Source organism: Miniopterus natalensis, chromosome 5 (assembly GCF_054644295.1).
Source record: "Miniopterus natalensis isolate mMinNat1 chromosome 5, mMinNat1.hap1, whole genome shotgun sequence".
Lineage (NCBI taxonomy): Eukaryota > Metazoa > Chordata > Mammalia > Chiroptera > Miniopteridae > Miniopterus > Miniopterus natalensis.
The window spans coordinates 56,135,615-56,157,469 of NC_142085.1; the positions used below are offsets into that span (position 1 = coordinate 56,135,615).

Below are 21,855 nucleotides of genomic sequence, written 5' to 3' on the forward strand. Positions count from 1 at the left end.
TCTGCTATTCCATAGTGAGCTATTTGGAGAAGCAAGGCTTTGGGTGGGTTTCAGACTAGGCTCCAATGGAACACATTTGTGTTGGTCTTTACACTAAGCCTCTAGTGCACGGGACCACCTCTCAGTCTCGGGTCATGCAGTCAAGCTACAGGGCAGAGCGTGGTGGGCTGGCAGCCCAGAGCAAGCCTAAGTGTATACTTAGACCCTCTGGGCAGAAGGATGCTTTGCCCCCACACTGCCTGACATCATTACTGAATCGGCTGCCGAGCCAGCTTTTGGCTCCTACTGTGTCTCCACTCTCTCATGCCCCGTCCTCTCAACATCAGCTCTGGGACAGCACAGGGACCTGGGGGAGGTGTCATCCTTAAGCTGCGTGCTGTCTTTTCCTCTGGAGGAAATCGAACTCAGCGCTGGGCATGAGGAGCACCCCAGGCTCCTTCTGCGGGACTTTAGAGCACAGGTCTGGGGCCCTGCCTGGGGAAGCAGAGCAAGAACAGCAAGTCCTCGTGTAAAAACGTGCTTTTGCTCTCAGTCAGGGGAATTTCCTGGAGCGGGGAGGGCCGGCGTGAGCTTTCTGCTGGAGCACAAGGCCTGGCGGAGCCCATGTGTGATCACACCGCAACCGCAGAGGAATTCACCGCAGGAAGCGCCCCAGCTGCTGCCCATTAGCATTAGAACAAATTACACAAAGCAAATTGTTAGCAGACATGTTTCCGTAATATCTGACTGGTGGCAATAAATAAGAGCGATTCTCTTTCAGATAAAGGCTACGTTTCCAAAACTCCAGCTTCCAATGGTCCGGGAAGGAATCACCTTCGGTTCGGAGGGAAGGACACCCTGGGAGGGAGGCTCCGTTCTTCCCGGTGGCACCTTAGGGACTCGGGCGGAAGCCCAGGTGCTGGGGTGGGTGTGGCGGGTGTCGCCGCTGGAGGGACAGCACCAGGCGCTCGCAGGGATGTGTGTAGCTCTGCTGTCTGCCACCTGCTGGAGTCACCTCCGGGGTTCTCGGCCTGGTCCTCTCATGCGGGGAACGTGGCAGGACAGCTCTACTCAGCTCCTGAAGCATGTTTGTGGCAGAAAATAAACCACTCCGGTGGGCAGGTCTCACCCTTCTCCTTAACAAAATGTTGCAGTTTAGAAAAATTCATCTACTCCTTCACAATCCCATGTCTTATTATCTGAGATTTTAAAATAATAAGTCAGATCTCCTCGTTGTCTAACCCCTTGGAGAAGGGTTGAAAGGCTCCCCGTCGGAGCAAATGTCAGACAGCACCGCCTTCTGCTCGCAACCAGGAAAGCCTGGCTGTTTCTTTAGAAAGAAAGCATCATACTTTCATCTTTCAAGACTTTCTGACTAAATTCAAGTCCCTTAGTCACCTCTGGTATTTCCAGTTATCTTCAGAGATATGACAAAATTCTCCTCAAACAATCTCAAAAAACAATTTAGAAAATAATTTTAATTTTTAAAAAGAAATATTTCATACAGGACTTAAATACAAAAATAGGTTATTGCAGCTTAAAGGGGCGGGACGGTTAGAAGAGGTGCTCTTTTATTATTTTCCTAAGAAATGTATTGTTTTGTCTTCCCTCCCTCACGGATTTCCTTCTCAAGCAAATTCCTTCACAACGCATCTCATTCAGTGTGGTAGTCGGTTCCCCTGAGGAACCCTTCACTCCTTTCTCCTCCTGAAAGGAAAAAAGCTTGGCAGCCCTGCTGCGAGGGAAATGACAGGGGCCCAGTGCGCGCTCTGTGGGCAGTGAACGGGGCGCTGAAGAAGGCCGCTCCCCGCCCAGGGTCTCCCTGGCTGGGGTCCGCGTCACAGCGGGCCTCAGCCATCGCCTGTGCCGGGCAGACACAGAAGCCCCCAGCCGCCTCCAGGGCGCACCCTGCTGGCATTAGATGGTAAACAGGTTCTCCCTCCACGCTGCAAAGCTGGGAGGCGTATTTAACCAAGCAACGGCAATAGCAAATGGAATAGTGATCTACTCCCAGTCACTTCCTAAGGCTCTTCCAGCTACAGTGTCGGCACACACACACACACACACACACACACACACACACACACACCCATCACTTCCTTTACCTGAAGACTTCACCAAAGGAATAATGTGCTTCGTGAAATATTTAAAACACCTTAGGCAACAGAATTGTCTCTAGACTTTTAAAAAAGTGTTTAACAGAAACGTATAATTGAACATATTTGGAACATGAACATACACACACACTCTCTAATTTGCAAATACGCAAAACTATAGCATTATTCGCCACAACCTGAAGCAAAGCTACTACAGCGAAGTAACAACTACCACATCTGTACAAGTGTGAGGCCCCAAATAAGCTCAGATTTAGACAAGAGTGACGCACACAGCCTGACTCTTCAAGGCCTGTTTAGAGGAAATGGCCTGGCATGTTTTACATTTGCTAAGCTATTTAGCTGCCTGGTTTGACAAGATTTTTGAAAGGAGTGAAAATTAATTATTATTGCAGTACTGCTACAATAATTTGGTAGGCTAATTGCATTCCAGAGCAAAAACAGGCAAAGAAGGATTTCCTCCTGGGCTATTCTTTGATACAGCAGCATTCGTTTTAAAAGTAATGAGATTTTTTTAAAAAGTCAGACCTTAAATATCATGGCTTCTGCAACCTGCCCTGCTTAAAGTTTAATGCAAAAAGAGATAGCACCTCCATGAGAGCAGTTACACGTGAGCATAGATCCAGTTTTTTCCTAGGTTTAAGATGGCAACATCTCTGTCCCAGAAAACTACTCAAAGTATCTCTTTGACATTGTTTGGGGATGGTTTTCATTTGGGGGCACAATGTTCATGTTTTTGTAGTGAGGGAGGCGCGAGTGAGGGTGGGTAGGAAGTTTTTGAAAGTCTCTAAGTGAGGTATATGTTGATGGAAGAGGCACCACAAGTTTCAGAGGGTTGAGCACAGATAGTGGAGTGAGAAACACGGGTTGTCATGGGGTTTCTGGAACTCACACAGCATGGCATGGAGTATTTCTCATGATCTTCACCTAAGTTCTAACCGGCTTATAGAGGATCAATCTGCAAATCTACCCTCCAGTTTGGACAGGCCATGTCCTGCACAAGGGCACCCAGTTGAGGGGCGAAGTGCTGAAATCCACCCTGTTCCGTTCTCCAGCCGAGCCCCCTGCTCAGGCTGCCTCCCAGAGGCGGGAGCGCCTTTTCTAACTTGTATTCGGGTCAAAGGAGGCCCTGAGATTCTTTCAGGTCCTCGCCCTTCAGATTGCAAAACCTGGTCTTCATCTCTCACCTCCAACTATGGATTTTTAAGGAAGAGAATATGCCCATGGCAAAGGTAAACTCATTTTGAAGATATGCTTTCTGTTCAGTGAAAGAAAAAGGGGGGAAAAAGAGAGAGGGAAAGAGAGGAAGGAGGGCGAGAAGAAGACTGAAGGCAAAGTTGTCCTTCTGCCTAGTAAATTGTGGATGGGTCGTCCTTCCCTGGACACAGCAGCAAAGGGGTAGAAAATCAATTTTTTTTCTATTATTCCACAGCAAGGAGGGAAAACCTATTTGTAAATGGAATTCAACCCAATAATAGCATGTCTGTGTATTTGTTGAGGACTAGAAAAATTAGCCACAGATACAACTACATAATCCAGCAATGTAACTAGAAATCAACACTCTCCCATTTCAAAGCATAGTCGAGACATTTTTCTTCTTTTTTAAAGAAACACCCATGGCTAAATGTCACTAAGACTCTTCGATGTGCCAACATATCGACACCTCATAAGAATCCTGGAAGGGAAGAAACTCCAAAGCCCCATCTTGGAAGAATGTACTCCCAAATGCTTGCCTTTGCTGCTTGTGCAAGAAACTTCTAGAAGGCGGTTTCTTTCCAGTTACCTTTGGGAGGTAATTAGGTCTTCCCAAGTTGCAATCTGTGGTGCTGACCTTGGAATAAAATCCCTGTACCTGTGTAGACTAGATCTTGTTCACAGAAACCCTAATCCACCTACTGAGTACAGAATTTTCAAGCTACAGCAGTAAGGGTCCTGAAATTTCATTAGCAGTCTGCCCTCTAGTGTGATAACACAGTACTTCAGATAACTAGGAATAGAAAAGATTTTTTTTCTTCCCTTTCAGAGAGCAAAAGAATTCAAGTTTTCCAGATAGTGCAAGGTGAGGCATTTATCCTCAAAGACAGCTTCTAGAGCTGAATCAAGCAAGGCTCACAATGATAGGTCATGGGGTCAGAGTCAAGGACAGGTGGTGCTGTGATGGGCGTTGCCCCAAAGCCTGCTGAGACAAAGGTTCTTCTTACATCCTTGGAACCCTCCAGGGTCCTTCTTGGGTGATAGCATTTAGTTCCTCATTCTCTCACAGTGTAAAAATAGGTCCCACTCAATGGCAACCAACCTATCGGGAATATTACAAATAATAGGCATTTTTATAATTTTTTCGCAAATCATTAACACAAAGGAGCCTTTCAAATAGGCCAGGTTGAATTTTTGAGATGCAAGAGTTTTGTGAAAAGACCATGTCTTTGTGTCTGCTGTTTTTAGATGTTTTCGATGGTGGCTGGATGTTGGTAAGGCAGGAGATAATCTTGAGATCTGCTGTCTAGATTTTGCTTCTATCTTTTGAAAACCTTCAGAACTTGGCCTGTTTCAGTTTGTCAATGTGGTAGCAGAGTTTCAGTGCAGGTCCCAGCTTCAGGCCCAAGTATTTCATAATCATGTCACTCTTCAGCAACAAGAGAGCGTTGCCGTCAATCTCCTGGTGGGACAGGATCAGAACAAAGGAAACCCAGAAGGCGGTCAGAGTAGTCAAGGAGTGGCTGCGGTTAAAGTGTGGTCAGGGGATGGGGTAAGGGAATATGGACTTACTTAGGTACACATCCTCTTAGTCCCAAGGCAAGCTCTTCTTTAAAAGATAGATCAGAAGTACTATATGCTCCTCTTCCATCATCTCCTTGGGGTAACTTAATACAATGGATTTTTCGTATTCCTACTTTATCCCGATTGAAGGAATCAAGCATAACTCCAGTGTGGTCCCAATATCCCACATATGATGCTTCCTCCCCATCCAATCCGGGCTAAGTGAGCAAGAAGTGTGCGATGGATTGAATGTTTGTCCCCCATCCATTGACATGTTGAAATCCTAACCTCCAACAGGTGGTTACTTTGGGGGTTAATCAGGTCATAGTGATGGAGTCCTACTGAAGGGATGAGTGTCCTTACGCAACGGGAAGATGGCAATCTGCAACCAGGGAGAGGGCTCTCACCAGGAGCAGACCAGGCTGATCGCAGCCTTCTGGCCTCCAGAACAGAGGAGTAAGTTGCTATTGTTCATAAGCCAGCTGTCTATGGTACTTTGTTATAGCAGCCTGAACTGACTCAGACAAACTGTCACCCATTAGACCCTGAAACTAGTGGTTCCCTTTCCATTTCAGGTGCTGGCAAAAGGCCCTGACTTCCATCCATCACCCTAATCTCTTGTTTCTTTCTTGGTAAACCCACCTACCTTTAGCTGATGACCAGATCACTAATTACACTCTACGAGGGCATTTAGGTGTTTTTTTGGCCCTGTCAACAATGCTGGGTGGCATACAACTAAATGATGCCCCTGCTTCATCTCAGGGTTTAGCACAAAGAACCGCTAAGGGAATGCCAATCCCTTGAGGTCCTGGCATTGCTCTCAATTGTCTCTGAAAATGGTAACCCTCCGGAATGCATGTTGAATTCATGGACCTAGTAGGGCTGGGCTTTCTCATTAACCTCTAGTGCTATTTTCTGGTCACTTAAGACAAAGGGTAGGAATTTGGGGCGCTCAGATGGGGAGAAGAGGCACAATTGCAGGATAACTGTGCAAGAGTCATAAGGCCCTCTCATTCACTAGCCAGCCCTCCAGTTTTTGACAAAACACTGACTCTGTGTCAATCACTTTCCATGTCCCTGGCAAAATGGCAGTGGGCAAATCTCATCCATGGGCCCTCCCAGGGGCCCCACTGCTTAAAGTCTCTCTTTACCCCAACCCTTAGACTTTCACTGTCTCCCACCACTCTGGAAGAAAGCCGAGCTCCTCCCACCCAGCTCTGTCTAAACATAACCCACCCTGTGGTCCTTGCTCTCAAGGCCCCACTATTAGATGTGGGCAAATATATCCCTAATAAAATGTGAGTGTCAGTTAGGTAAGGATCCTCCCCAAATCTGAGAGTATGATTTTTATGACAGAATCACCAAATAAAATGAGAAACAGGCAAGAAAAATTAATGGAAACTGTAGCAGGCAGAAGAATGATCCGTCTTCTTCCCCTAAGACCTTTATGTCTTAATCCCTGGCAAAAGAGGATTATGTTTGCAGATGGAATTAAGGTTGTCAATCAGCTGACTTTATAATAGGAGGAATATCCTGGATTATTGGGAGTGGGGAGCAATGTAATCACAGGCTCCTTAAAAGTGGAAGGGAGAACCAAAGAGTGAGCAGCCTGAGAAAAACCCTGCTTAACATTATGGCTTTGAGGATAGGATGAGAGGATACGAGCCAAGAAATGAGGGTGGACTAGATGCTGGAAAAGACAAGGAAATGAATTCTCCCAAGAGCCTCCAGAAAGAATGTCGGCCCTGCCAATACCTTGACTTCATCCCAGTGAGAGCCCTGTCAGACTTCTGACCCAGTGAACCATGAAGTGATAAATTTGTGTTGTTTTGGGCTGGGTAACAAGCTAGACACCATGCTGAACACTTTGTGTGCATCTTCTCACTTAATCCTCAGCTTAGGACTAGGCACCAATACAGGTTGCCTGGCACATAGAGATATACTACAAATATTTGTTGAATGCATGGACAGATGGATGGACAGGAAAACAGGCATTCCTGTTAAAGGCTAAACGATGGAACAGATGAGACAAATATCCCTTTAAAACAACTAAGTGGTGGTTGAGCTCTGAGAAGCCTGTGGTTCCAACTGGCCTCCTTGGGTGGTACCCCCAGGGCTTAGTTCAGACGCCCTCCCCCAGCCCGCCTCCTGAACCTCCCCCTCGCCCCTTGCCTCCCCCGTGCCAGGCCCACCACACACATACGTGCTTTCTGAAGAGCTCCACGTGAGGGCCCAGAGCCTGCGGGTCAGCGTCTTTCACAAACCGGACCACGTCCTCTACGGTCCAGGTGGACGGGTTCCGGCTCCTTGGCCGCCTGCCGTCCTGTGCATCTGGAGAAGGGCTTGCGGCTGGATGGGAGAGCATGGAGGGGGGACCATTAGACACCGGGGCGAGGCCTCGGCCCCTGCCTGTGCTGCCTGCTCCCGCCTGGCCCTGGAGTCCTGGGAGGTGGCCTGAGGGGCCTCCTGTGACAGAGAAAAGCTGAGTGGCTGTGCACTGGTTGGGACCCATCACTCCTCTAGCTTCCTTTGCCCACCTTTAGATGGTGCTTTTGCTTTGGTCTAGGAGACATTTATCCTCCCTCCTTCCCACTGAGGTTCCACCAGCGGTCAGAGCCCTGGGAGACCCCGTCCAGGGCAGCACTTCTGTGTCCTGCCATCTGAACGTCACCTTCCTCCGCCTTTAACCCCAAAATCTTCATTTGTTCCTCTCTTAAGATGCTGTCCAGTCTGCCTGGCATTACAATTACGCACGTACTTGTCTGCAACCTCCAGTCAGATTTTAACTTCTTGAGGAGGATCTTTTTCATCTCCCCCCCATTCAGTCCACGAACGTCTACTGAGCTTCTTCTCTCTGTTCCAGTCCTGGGTGGAAAACGGCACCCTCTCACTACAGGGTCTGTAATCAGTGGCTCCTCCATGGCTCTAAGTAATATATTTGTAAAAATTGGGTCAATCAATGTAAAATGATTCAATAGCCTTTGCAGAAACAGTATAAATAACTTATACGAAAGCCTTGTGTGGGTAATCCTTAATCCTATTTTCAGGCCAGAAAAAAGTCTAGGCTCTGAACAATGAAGCCGCTTTCCCACAGAATAATCCTAAATCAGAAGTGGAGAAGCCTTGGCTTGTTTCCCTCCTTCAGGCTCAGGTGCAGTAGTTCTCTGCTGTCTCTTCTTTCCTCCTCTTTGCACAAGTGCATGGTTCACCGTTAGCACCGAGAATCACAGTATCACACTTCCGAGTCTTTCCTGAACGCGTAGTGGTTTGGTTGAGAATTGGGTTTCCTTTGAGAGTCCCCCTGCCTTTTCCTTGTTGGATTGGAAGAGCCCCTTAAGGTGATCTGGCCCCGGGCATTTTGCTGGGAGCCTGTTGCTGCCCCCTGGAGCCATCTGAACCGGGATGACTACTTATTAGAGACGATTCCACTGCCTTTAAAGTCATCTGCATTCAACATGGGGACCAGGCATCACGGAACCGAGTTCACCTCTGAATCCTGCCCCATCGGGGCTTCGGTATTAATCAGGGTAACAATAGATGCTCTGATTACAAAGGTTGGGAGTCTACGGTGCCAAAAATGATTTCAGAGTGATCAGAGCAGAGGTCAGATCTAATTTCCTGTATTTGATAGAAAGAAAAAATACCAGGCTGACTCACAGCCTAGTCCATAGGAGACTCAGTTCCTTTCAGCAAAGTCAGGTGACAGGGCTGAGCACAGGAGGTGTTCTGTCCCTGCGAGGAGGCAAGGAGGTGCCCAGGTGATGGCCCTGGAGGGAAAGTGGCTCCCCTCCGGGTGCCTGGTACTTGCTGTGGGCATTTTCACGTTCCTCGGCTGGAAGAGCAGCAGTCGGGAGCCTTTAGTCAGACCAGACAGAGAGCAGCAGGAAGCCTGCCACACCTGGGGACTTGCTCAAGTTCCAAAGCACGTAAACTTGCTCTAGAAGGAAGAGAAATGGAACCTGCTGGTGGCAGGTTGCAAAGCCTTTTCGGTGGTCTCTGCTCGCAAAGATAATAAATACACCAGCCCCCTCCAGCTGCTGTGCAGGTGTTAGGAAGACAGAGTGGGTGCGGCCAAGCAGCTGTGATTGGACATTGGTAAGATGCGATGGATTTGGAAAAAAATCTTGCTCCTATAAGAAAAGAGCACGCAAAGTGCTCACCCAGTGCCTTTGGGAAGGCAGCATTCTCCAGTGCAGAGACTGTTGTATATGGTCCTGTCCATTCACTGGGGCTGCCCGAGACTGGAAAAGCAACACCCGGTTGTGAGTGCATGTGCAATTAAAGATGGGTGTTGTCATTTCTGAAGCTGAACTCACCATCCCTAGGAACAGAATGACTGAGTCAGGGTGTAAAGTCATCCCTGGCATTTCCAGGTACTTAGACTGCTGTCTCTGAGTCTCTCTCTGTCTCACACATGCCCACAAGCACATGCATAATTTCCTTTCTTGCATTCATAGTTCAGAGGAAACTGCTTAGCAAACAACAGAGTCATGAAAAGAATGGAATGAGCAATGAGCTGGGAGTCAGAAATCCCTACCACCCATCAGCTATGGGAGCACCTTTGTGCTTCTTGGGCGTGAAATAAGGGAGTTGGGAAGGACCTCTAAGGTCCCTTCCACCTGAGACACTGTGCGGTCCCTTCACACACAGGCTGTCCCGTGCAACACTCACGGGGTTAGCTTCTCACACATCTGAGCTTCAACTGTGTCCACGTGCAAAGCCCACACGATGAAGCGTCAACAGCCAGGCTTCTGGTCCCTTTCCTGGCCATGGTCGTTCTCTAGGGGCCTCAGTTTCTTCAATTTGTTTCTCAAGAATATTGTAAGAATCAAGTGAATGTGTAGCTTTGGGCTGCAGTCTGACAAGAAACATCTGAAGAAAAGCCAATCGGTGTCCGAAAGGGACCCCTTGGTGTCCTTCCTCGGGCTGCTTGTAGGTCCCCTCAGCCCTCCCAGACTCCCTGGTTGGCTAGAGCTGGGTTGGGAGGAGACAGGGTGAAGGCAATGGGGAGGGCAGATCTGCCCTCAGCTCCCCCTAGTCACCTGGTCCCATGGACTGCACCCTTCCTAGAAACAAGGCCATGCAGTAAATGAGGTACTAGGTTAGCCCACAATCTGGGCGACATCAGCCAACTTAATAATATCTTTCATTATTTCTATTACAATAATTTTCACTATGAGGTGAGAGAGATAGGAGACAGAAGAGGGCCTGCCCAATCTTGTATTTTAATCAGGTTTTTCTTTTATTCCATCAAGACCAGCTGACATGCCTGTAGGAGACGACAGGATACCTCTAGAGACAAAGAGAGACCACAGGCTTGACGTGGGGCTGAGCTGGACTGATTCCTTCTCTGCCACCAGACACCATGACCTCTGGGAAAGCAATGTGATCTCTGCTGGGAAGCCTCCAGCCACCCCTTCTCCCCACTGCCCCTCCCGGGCCAGCTCCTGCTTCTCCTTCCAGCTGGCTCCACGGTCACCTCTCTGGGAGGCCTTTCCTGACTCCCAGAGTTGGCCCAGCGACCCCTCCCTATCTGGCTCTTTCATAGCAGCCGTACTTGACCTGTGGAGCAATAGTCACAGCTGTGGTTAAGTTGATGCCATTGTTCTGTTTGTCTCTCTGGAGCTGCACTGTCAGCTCCATCCTCAGGCCTGAGAAGATCCCCTGGCTTGTGCTCCATAAGAATCTGCTGGTATCTCTCCAAGTCTTAGTTGCCACAGCTCTCCTTTTTCCCCAGAATGAACAGACCCTTGCCATACCTTCAACCTTTCCACCCACATCACATAGAGCACTGTCCCATCCTTTTTCTGGATGAGTCATCTCTATCTGTCACCCAATACCATACCGTATGGAAGCAAACGCCAACCCCCGGGAAGCACTTGGGTGGTAATAATAATGTCAGATTTACTTTGTTTCTTGATTCTGAAGCTTGGACCCAAGTGTGTTTGGGAATTCTATGGCATGGCATGTTAAATGCAAGAGTCAGGATGTTTTTGTTATCTGAAACCTCTTTATAGGTCTTAGTGATTATGTCTTGGATGAAAGATAGGAGAGAGCTCTCAAATTTTCACCTGAGTATGAGCAAAAAAACAACACAGAAATGTGTCCTGCAACTACATTCCTTCCAAGTCCACTGGCAGACATGACAGGTGTGATATATCAAGACAGCAGGTGGCCAGGGTAAGTGTGCACATGAGAGAGAAGGCTGGCAAGTTTGCCACGTCATCAACATCCACTCCCCTGCCTGCAGCCTCCTGCAGTTTTCTGGCCTCTGTGGTCTTAAACCATTTTGATCAGCACCATGGGGGAAAATCCATTCCTAGGTTCCTTCCAGGGTTTATGACTTGAGTCAAACCCTCTTAAAGAGGTATGGTCCTTCATACCAGCTGCTTTCACTTGGGATGCAATTTCGCAGCAATACTGAGCAGTTCTTTGGGCAGAGGGAAAAGTCAGTAGCCCTTCAGAGGGCCCCCAGCAGGCAGCTAGGTGACAAATGGGTAAGGAGGTCAATGGTTTTCTCTCCTGCTTTAATATACTGCCACTCAATCCAGCATGGTTTAATTCCACAGTTTCCAAATGTGTTTAGCTGTACAAATGTTCAAGCAAAGCAAGCATAGAACCCCATTCTGCAAATGCAGAGGCCCCGGTTAAAGAGGGCAGGGTGTAAGAGTCCTGTCTGCTCCCATCCCCTCCTCCCTATTCCCTAAAACTTTTGAGGGTTGGGTGCTCAATAAGTAGCTATTTAGTATATGCCTCAAAGAAGCAGGCCCCTCTTCCGGGGCTGCAGAGGATACAAATATGAGCAAGAGGCTGAGAGTGGTTCCTACTATGGGACTGGAGAGAGGAAGTACTAGAGAAGAGGAATCAAAGTGCCAGGGGAGGAAGCAGGAGAGAAGGAACACGGGAGGTGTGGCCGTTGCCTAACCAGTAGCTCCTTTCCTTTCTTCCTTCGTAGTAGAAGCCCTGAAGTCCAGATGGAACCACGGTTGCTTCCCTCCCCACCCTCGGCCAGCAGAGGCTTGTGTGGGATGGGTGATCCTTTTTGAGGGGAGTATGTGGAAGACCTTGGATCATACACAGTAGCTAACTGCTGTAGCTTCTCAGGGCTACTGGTGGAGAGATCCAAGGCTCAGGGCGGAAACATGGCTTGCCAAAGAAGACAGCCAGTCCCTTGGGAGGCTCCTGAGGGGCAGGATGAAGACTCTGCCTCCTTGGCTTGGGCCTCCCTTTTTCAGTAGTTCTCAGCTGCTGAGTTGATGAGCTGTGCTTGTTGAGGGGTGTGTTCACATGGTCTACAACTACTAACATTTATTGAGCTCTTATTTGTCCTAGGCTTTGTAGTAAATACACATATGAACTTATTTAATTCTCCCAACAAACCTATGAGGTAGGTGCTATTATTATTACTCCAATTTTACAAGTGAGGAAACTGAGGCACAGAGAAGCTCAGACTTGCAAAAGGTCAAACAGAAAGTAGCAGATCTAGCATTGCAGCCCAGGTCATTGGGCTCACAGTTTATGCAATTATCCACTGTGCTGTATAGCCTCTGTTCATTAATGAAATACTAAAGTTTGAAAATGAGTCAAAAAACAAAAATCAGAACAGATGCCAAGCTATCCCTAGAATGACAGCTTTCGTAGTTTGCATCCCAACAAGCGACCTGTAACGGGTGAGACAGAAGTGATGCTACAACCAGTGCTGTGGGAATTTTGCTGAATTCTGGTTCTGCTCATGTATTTGTAGCCTGTGAGTGTCACCCCCTACACAAAAGAAAACTCCTTACTAACATCTGGTTTTGTTCCTGGCACAGAGCTAGTCCACACCTCTCAGGCCCCCTTAGAGTGAAGTGTGGCAAAATGGCCAGCTCTTGCCAAAGACCTGTGAGTGGAAGTGATGTGACAACTTCCAGGCTCCAGGAGAGCGTGTGCCTCCCCCACTTGCTCCTTCCCTTTCTACCCGCTAGGTGCTGGGGCCTGGAGGCCTGGGGGACAGCAGAGACACAAATGGAAAAGCGCCTGGGCCCCTGAACCGGGATGCACCCACCAATGAGGAACACCCACCTTGGTCTCTTGAACAAAAAATAAACTTCTATTGTACTTGAGCCACTGTAGGTACTGCTAATTCCTGCAGCCCAGCCTACTCTGATACACCATTTCCTTTGCTTATTACCAAAGGTTGACGTCCGCTGTGTTCAAGAACAACAAAAATTCACGAAGGGGCTTGTGGAAACTTCTAGTTTCCCAGTGTTCCCGTGTTCAAGCTGCCACAGTCCCCTCCCTCCCTTCTCACGGCGGTCCCAGGACCCAGGGAGACAATGCGTGCGCTACGTTACCACATCTGTTTCCTTCGAGAGAGGTCCCATTCCTCTTGGGGCTGGAGCCTGGGGGCCTCAGCCCGGGTGCCGATGGGCCTCCAGAGGTGCCGGCTGGGCCTCCCCCAAGGTGGCCGTCTCCAGAGTTCTGCCTCTTGCAGTACAGCGAGGAGGAGGCGGGCAAGGAGCCCCTGTGGCTAAAGGCCGAGGTGGCGGGGTCCAAGCTGTAGCGGCTCATGCCCGCGGGGGTCGCCAGGCGGCACTCTGCAGTGGCGAATGTCTTGGCTGAGCAGGATAGCAGGGGAGAGAAGCAGAGATCAGAGAGCAGCTCAGGGGCCACCTGGTGCTCAGTCTTGGGGAACCTTCCCCAGCAGGAGGGGTGTCGCTATCTGTGAGGACAGTTGAGGAGGAAAGGACCCCAAGGCATAATCCCAAATAGCTCACCCTTCAGCAGGCAGAAACACCTGCCTCACCAACAAAGCATTTTGTTACAGGGGTCGGGAGATATGCGCCTCTGTGTCCTCGGGAAAAGTAATTATCTTGGTGACTGATGACTTGGTAATAAAATTCAAACAAAGGTGTCCCCCCCCCCATGGCTCTGCCCCTCCAGTAGTCTCCACTGGTTTGTCTGAGTTCCTCAGCACTCTCTTCTCTGCCCACCTCACCTGGTAATGCTGTAGGGAAACGGGACCCCCCATACATTGCTGGTGGGAATGTGAAATGGCACAGCCTCTTGGGAAAATAGCCTGGTTCTTTCTCAAGTGGTTAAAAATAGAGCTATCGTATGACCCAGCAATTCTATTCCTAGGCATACACCCAAGAGAAATCAAAACATATTGAACATAGGTTATGAACATTCGTACATAAAAATTTGTGCATGAATGTTTACAGAAAAACTATTCATAACAGCCAAAACAACGCAAATGGCTATCAACTAATAAATGATTAAGCGAAATGTGGTATATCCATACAACGGAACATTACTCAGGCATCAAAAGAAACAAAGAACTGATACAGCTACAGTGGATGAGCCTTGGAACGTTATGCTAAGTGAAGAAGCCAGCCACAAAAGACTGTATATTAAGTGATCCCACTTACATGAGATGTCCAGGATAGGCTCATTTATAGAGACAAAAAGTACACTAGTGATTGCCTAGGGCATGGGGGTTGAGGGGATCGAGGGTGCTAGCTAAAGGGTATGAGGTTTTCAAGGTGCTGAAAATGTCTTACAGTTGGGGTGATGGCTGCACATATCTGACTATATTAAAACCCACTGAACTGTACGCTTTAAATGGATGAATTGTATGATATATGAATTACACCTCAATAAATCTGTTTCAAAAAGTCATTGGGGAAGCCCAGTGTTAGGTGTGAACACGTTCTTGTGAGCGTTGTGCAGTCAAGTCTGGCAAACACTGCTTTGGCCACTGGGACATGAGCGAGCTGAGCAGCCCAAGGGTGTGCATGCTGTGCACCTCATGCTTCGTGGCTATTGGAGGGCTGTGAGGTATCTTCAGGAACCTGGAACTCTGCACCTTCACTTTGACGGACTCTACTGTGGCTCTTCCCTCTGGGTCAGAAGACACCAGTAGAAAGATTCCAAAATGAACCAGGCTACAGAGCTATATATTAGGCTGCTTCCTGAATGGAGTGAGGCAGAGGGAAACTAACATTTATTGAGCACCTACTATGGGCCAGCATCATCCTAAGCCAGTGAGCGGTAAGCCTGTCATTGCATTCCCTTTATTGGAAAGTTCTCATAGTCTGGGACACTAGTCTTTTTTTGTGTCCCCAGTGGCAGGTACTCTGGTATACATGAGGAAGTAGCTCACAGTGCATCACGTACAGAAGGCACTCAAAAAATATTTGTTGAATAAGCATTTGGGCCAGTTTAGCAGTGAGGCAGCTGTTACACAGATTGTGTATTAAAATTCAGATTATAAAGAATTAACTATAACTTCTCCTTGTAGATGATTGATAAACAATGGAAAAAAAATTGAACTAAAACATTTATTCTGTTTATTAAATATTTTAAATCCAAACTAAATATGTCTATGGAATTCTGATAGGCTATGGTAGAGAACGTGGATAATTCACCAATCTGCACTATAGTTGGAAAATACAGATGCAGATAGAAGGCTGTTTTATGACCACATGTGGAAATGAGGAACAAGGGAACATGGGCGTGATTGTTTTAAAAACCGCTGATAGCTATGGATGAGATCAAAGGTTAAAAAAGCCAGCTTCTGGGCTATGATCCAAAAGAATTCATTAGAAAGTAAAACCGACACAAGAGAGCATCAAGCATTAGCCCTCTGCTCAGCAAAGGATGTGCCAGTAATTCTGAAGTCAGCCAGACAGACAACCATGGAGCAGCACCAAGGCCCGGCGGTGGCTCTGCACAGCCCGGGGCTCCCAGGAAGCCTGGGGATGAACATCAGGTCAGGTGCACGCACAGGATGCTGTTCAGAACTGATGAGGTGCATCTGCTCACACCTGATGGAAACAGCCTTTCCTCACCTTTGTTAATGGGGTGCTGATGCTTACATCACACCTGACCCGTACCATGAAGGCCACCATCATCCAACCAGAGGACTGAAAAGGACCTTCAGAGAACACCCAGCCCCGCATGTCCCTAAGTGTTAAATGCCATGTCCTCTGGTGGGACAGGGGATGAGTTTTGGTGGTACTTTGGTGGATTCATTTCCTAAGGCTGCAGAAATGACCACTGACTTGGTGGTTTAAAACAACAGAAATGTATTCTCTCATAGTTCTGGAGGCTAGAAGTCTGAAATCAAGGAGTGAGCTGGGCCACGCTCTCTCCAAAAGCTTCAGCGGAGGGGCCTTCCTTGCCTCTTCCAGGTATTCAAAACCTTTATACTGTTCAAAACCATTCAGGCATCCAGCATACAGGTAGATGAATTACAGGTACGCAGAACTTCTAGTAGCTTAAAAATTTAATAAAGTAGGACACATGAATTGTTACCTAAAACTACTATTTAAAGTTGGAGAGAGAATTACACTTTTCAGGCAGTTTTGTGGCTGACTAGTAAGTGAACACCAGATGGGGCCAGCAGACCTGGGATCGTCCAGCTCAAGTGCTCAGCATGGATCCAACTCCTGCACACAGACACGTGCAAACCACATTCACAGTCCTTTTCTCCCGGATTCTTAGAAAATCCTTTCTTATCTGAAATGAGCTGTCTTGTTACCCTGGCACCTCTCATCAAACAAGAGGAGCCCACCAGTTCAGCAAATCGGGGTAAACAAAATGTGTTTTATGCACTTCCCTTCTATCACCCCTGCCTCTGTCCTAGAGACTGAGGAAGCCACTTGTAAATCAGTAAATCTTTCCCCCAGAAAGAGGAATAATCTGCTTTTGTCTGACACATGAGCACGCTTACATAGGAAGGCAAGTGCAAAATGCACATTCGAAGAAGCCTGCCACCTTGTCAGGGCTTGGTGTCGGGCACTTCCAGGAGAGCCTGGTGTTGCTGATCTGTGGACAAGGACTTCCTCCAGCCGCTGTGTATGAAGCCTGCCCATGAGTGAGGCCACAGGACACTCTGAAAGGGTTCAAACCCATTCAAGCCTCAAGGGACACCTGCTTGCTTCTGAACCTGACCTGTGCCTAAACCTCTCTGTTTGGGGAACAAACTCCAGGGCCAGGAGAGTGTGGGCTCCCCCTCCCCCCTCCCTTCAGAGGCCTCTGCAGAGGCCTCCAGGATGCCTGCCGCGACCCATTCGTGCAGGGTGTGAGCACCCCGAGAACCGCCAAAGAAGAGCAGGAAGAGGCAGCGGGACTAGAGGAAGAAAGCCAAGGGCCAGACAGAGAAAGAGGTCCCGCGGCGCCGGGAGCAGCGCGGAGAGGGCAAGGGGCTGAGTGTACAAACCACAGGCGCTCCTGACCGAGCTTCAGTCCAGCTGGCGCTGACCCCTTGTCATTTAGGACACGAGACCTAACTCCTCACCGTGAAGTGAACTTGGACAATTTATTTTATTTAAAAAAAAATTAAACTGGCACTTTACTTGGGTTCTCTAACCAAATGGAGCCCTGAAAAGCAAAATGCCTTCATCCACAAAATTATTCGCCAATAATACCTACTCATGCAATAATAACCCCCAAATTCCAGAGCTTCAGACGCTATTCTGTTCCAGTCTCCCTCTCTCTCTCTCTCCCTCCCTCTCTCCCTCCCTCTCTCTCTCTCCCTCCCTCTCTCCCTCCCTCTCTCTCCCTCCCTCTCACACACACACACACACACACACACACACACACACACACACACACACACACTCACCCTCCGCTCCCCACCTTATCTCCCCACCTCAGTCATAACCTCCTAATTGCAGGAGCAGCTGCACGGAGTGAACCTTTCCTACCAGCATCACGGCCACCTCCCCCCAGGCTGGGAGCCCTTGCCTTTCTTGGGATCAGTTGCCAACAGGTCTGCCCAGCCCAGCAGGCCACACAACCCTGCCCAGGCTGGCAAGAAGGTCAGCCCCCTGGGTCACTGTCCAGAGGGCTCCATGTGTGAATGGCTTGGCTGGGCTGCTTAGAGAGACGGCAGCACCACAAACCTCTGGCCTAGAAACCCAGATTAGAAAAGAAAGTAATGCAGACAGGCTAATAACACCGCCACTCGAATGGCTGTGGACTAGCTATTACTCGATGCTTCGCCTGGTGCCACCACCCAAGGGGCATGGCCAGTAAACTCTGGAACTCAGAGAAAGAGACCTGCGAGGAGAGAAGCAGAACGAGGAAGGGAGCAGGAGGGGGCGGCCCCAGGAAACAACAGCCAGTCCCCAGTAGAGCTGCACCTCCCCTGCATCCAGCCAGGGGGGCATTGTTTCCTACCTTGGGTGGCTGTGTCTCTGCCACCAGGCAGCCTCACACGTGTTCCTCTCAGGCACCAGCGGTGCCCCACACCTGCTCAGTGCAGTGGGGGGCAGAGTGGGCCTCCGAAGGACTTCCTGGTGGAAGAAGCCAGCAGCTTTCCTCTCTGCCCTCAGCTGCCTTGCACTGAGGCTCAGCTAGAGGTTTGCAGATTTCCTTTTCTCGAGCAGTCCCGCCCCTTGTTCGTGCTCAGATAAGCTCATCATGTTTTCCCTGAGGGCCCTCTGTGGCCTCTCATCCCAGCCTTCCTGGTTCAAAGGGCACCAGGCCACACCACCTAGGAGGCATAGCATTTCATTTGCTTCAATTAAATTTTCCCTTAACTTGGTCTCTGGCCAGTATAGATTTTCTCTTTAAGCTTGTCTCTAAATTCAGCTCCCTCAGCCCTCAGAATCAACCTTATGACTCCCCTCTGGTCCATTTAAATACATTTCTATCCTTTCTCCCTTAATGAGATGCACAGAAAGCAACCATAATTTTAATGCTTGACACCTGAACTTCTTTAGTCCTTTTGATGTTTCTTGTTTACCTACCCAATATTTCTAGTTTGCTTAAGATTTTGTTTTAAGCCTATGGGTTGATTTTCTCGTGTGGAAATTTTGCCCAAAGGCAATTTCACCCAAAGTCAGCCGTTTGGAATCATGAATGGCCTTTCATTCTCAAGGGGAGAGCAGGTTCACAACCACCCTCTCTACTTGCAGCTTTGCCAAACCTCTACCCCAAGGTTCATGGGAACTCCCAAGAGGGGGTGAGAGAGGAAAAGGGGGGACCTCCCACAGTCATGCTCTGTTTCCCTAATAGCCTCCACACTTTGGGGGTTTACAAAGAACTCTGAGGAAATTAAAAATGGTTCTTAATCAGGGAAATGTTGGAGTCCCTGGAATAGAGGACACCATGTTAGTTTTGGTTCTAAATGGACACCCCGACTTTCAGGGAGGCTCACAGCACTTCCCAGTATTCTTCACGCTCAGGGAGCAAGCTGCTGTGTCATGAGGTGCTCTGTGGAGAGGAACCAACAGTGTGTGGGAAACTGAATCCTGCCCACAACCCTGTGAATGAGCTGGGAAGTGGATCCTTCCCTAGCTGAGCTTTGAGGTCTTTGCCACCGTGTGGGAGACCCAGGGCCAGAGGACTCAGTGAAGCTGCACCTCACTCCTGACTCACAGAAACTCTGAAATAATAAACATTATTTTAAACCACCAAGTTTTGTGGTATCTTGTCACACAGCAAAAGATAACTAATACAGATGGGAAAGGGAATTTGTTTCATTCCTCTTGGCTCTGCTTATCCTGAATGGAAGCTGTAATTATTAACTCGGTAGCAGCTAGGATGCCTCTGCCATGGAATAGCTGTGCAATTCTCTGCCAGGAAAGTTATGGGATTGTTTTCAGCACAGGGTTTATGGCTTAGGTATGAGACCTAGAAACTGCCCACCGATAGGAGAGAGTACGTGAAGTGTAACTTTGAAGCCTATTCTTGGCATGGTTTGCTATTTTTACCCTTGTTTTGATGTATGACAGCAGGTACTGGTGCGGATAAGCAACAGATAGTACCTTAGGGCCCACCACAGGGGTTTAGGGGCTCAGTCCAAGGGAGCAGCCCAAAGGGGTGGGTAGAGTCTCCAATTACAGCTACTGTGGGCCCTGGAGGCTTGAGAATGGCTACATCTCATATATTCAGTCCTTTATTCCCATCGGTCCTTGTGCTTTCTGCGTTCTGATGTATAAATCAGAGAACTTGGTCACCATTCCCTTGGATCTCCTTTGAGGTCTAGCCCATCCCCTACATCTCCTCTTGCATCACAGGCAGGAGACCCTTTGGACAGGCCTGCCAGAGACACAGAGGCTTTCTGCAGCTGACTCAAGAGTCCCCAGCATTATCTGGATAGTTGGAAAGTGACTCATGGGGGACTAATGGGTAGGGGTGTCACATAGGCACAGTTGGCTTCACGAACAAAGGAGCAGATTTCCAGTAGATTTTTTATTTGAAGAGAGAGCATGGGGCAGGGGCAGGGGTGTCTTTCAGAGAACTCCCGAGACCAGCCCTATAGGAAGAAGAGTCTATGTGGCCTCTTCCTACAGGCTCTTTTTCTCCTCCACACTCCTCATAGAAGGCACTCTCCCAAACTGCCAAGAGCCTAGTGGGCATTTGCCATCCTCACAAGTCTGGTCCTCAAGTCTTGGGTGTTGACATCTTTATTCCACAAAATGATTTTGCTTAAAATTTCAGACAAGAGAAGTGTTATCTTAATTTCTTTTTGTTGCATTTTAACATATACATTTTCTATTAAAATATCAAATTGGTCAGTGTGATTCAGTATCATGCTATTTGTCTCATATTTAAAGTACCTGGGGTGGTTCCAACAATTTAATTGGAACATTCATTCATTCATTCATTCATTTAACCAATAATTATTGAATACATATCTTGTGCTTCCTCAGTATCTACAGGACTCAAAAGATAGCCTAAGCCTTCCAATGTAGAGGGCTATAGTAAATTAGTGAGCATTGCAAAAATCTATTTTAAATTCTACAAAGCCAGGCTTTTCTCTGGACGTTATAATTTTCCCTTTTACTCAATGCTTTAAAATATGTACTGATATTACAATTTAATGAATAACATCATTGAAAATAGAATAAATAGCTTTTCCTAAGTGAATCCTATTGACACACAGGCAGAAGTCAAATTAGGAAGCCTGCACTGGCAAACGCTCCCTGCTCCCTGCTCCCTGCTCCCTGCTCCCTGCTCAGAGCGCTGGCTGGGCTGCCTCCTGGACCTGTCTGAAGACACATGAGGCCTTAGTATCTGCTGCAGAACCATGGACACACTTCTTTAAGCTTTCCATCAAAACTTTCTGTGAGGATTCTTAAGACCTGAGTTTGACACTGATACTTGGTTCTCCTTCCAAATGGCCCCCTTTCCAACCCTTGGCTTGAGAATCGGCCAGCTCACTTCATTCCCAGGGCCCATGGCTATGACAGGAGGAACACAGCTCCGCAACCTTCCAATCATCAGCCTGCCCCGGGAGACAAGCAGCTGCAAGGGCATCCGGAGTAACACTCCTTCCTTCATTTCCCTTTTCCCCTCTATCATTTTCTATATTATTTAAAATATCAGATCAAACCATGCCTCAGGTCTAGTGGAGTAGGCCACTTTGTGTGGGTTTTGAAGAGAGAGCAAATCCTCCTGGTGTCTAGAGTGACAGGCTTTGCCTACCCAGTGAATGTCACCCAGCGGGATGAAGCTGGAGCACAAGGACAAGGACAAGACACTCCTCGGGGCCCGGATAGAAACCTGGGAGAACCGAAAGTGGATCTCCCTGGGGTGCAGTTTCCACCTACATTTTGCTGAATGGGAGTTGGGGGTTGTTTTGTTCTTTTACATCTTTGCTAAAAGAGGTGACGCAGGTGCACCACAAGCCACTTGTGAACATCCACTTTGTGCCGTCAGACCGCTGAGCTGGGAAACAGGACATACACCCCGCCCAGCGAGCGTCAGGGCCCAACGGACAGACAGCCTGGGGAGGAAGAGCAAAGGGCCGGGAGGAGACCTGGGTTCAGTGCCCTCTCCGCTGCTGCTGTTCCGTGTGGCCTCGGCTCTCCAGGCCTCAGTGCCCCACAAATAGGGGGAGCTCCATGAATGTTTGCTCACTGACCAAGTGGATGTTTCTATATCGAGGAATTAATGCCACTGGATAAACTCCATTTCCTCTTTGGAATAAACAATCTTTTGGAAACAGATATTCTCGGTATAGTCATTCTCTGTAGAGCTATGATATTAGACAAATTTGTAGTTCAAC

The 21,855-nt window shown here is 48.3% G+C and overlaps 1 protein-coding gene across 1 annotated transcript in view; it reads right to left on the bottom strand.

Moving 5' to 3' along the window:
* Positions 1-4,573: 4,573 nt before the first annotated feature.
* Positions 4,574-21,855, bottom strand: part of SCML4 (Scm polycomb group protein like 4) — a 38,740-nt gene continuing 21,458 nt past the window's right edge. Inside the window, exons 5-7 of the mRNA XM_016217564.2 lie at positions 13,184-13,447; positions 7,054-7,199; positions 4,574-4,749 (exon numbers count right to left, since the gene is read on the bottom strand). Coding sequence (XP_016073050.2) covers positions 4,624-4,749; positions 7,054-7,199; positions 13,184-13,447 — 536 coding nt within the window. The 3' untranslated portion in view covers positions 4,574-4,623. The remainder of the gene's footprint in view (positions 4,750-7,053; positions 7,200-13,183; positions 13,448-21,855) is intronic.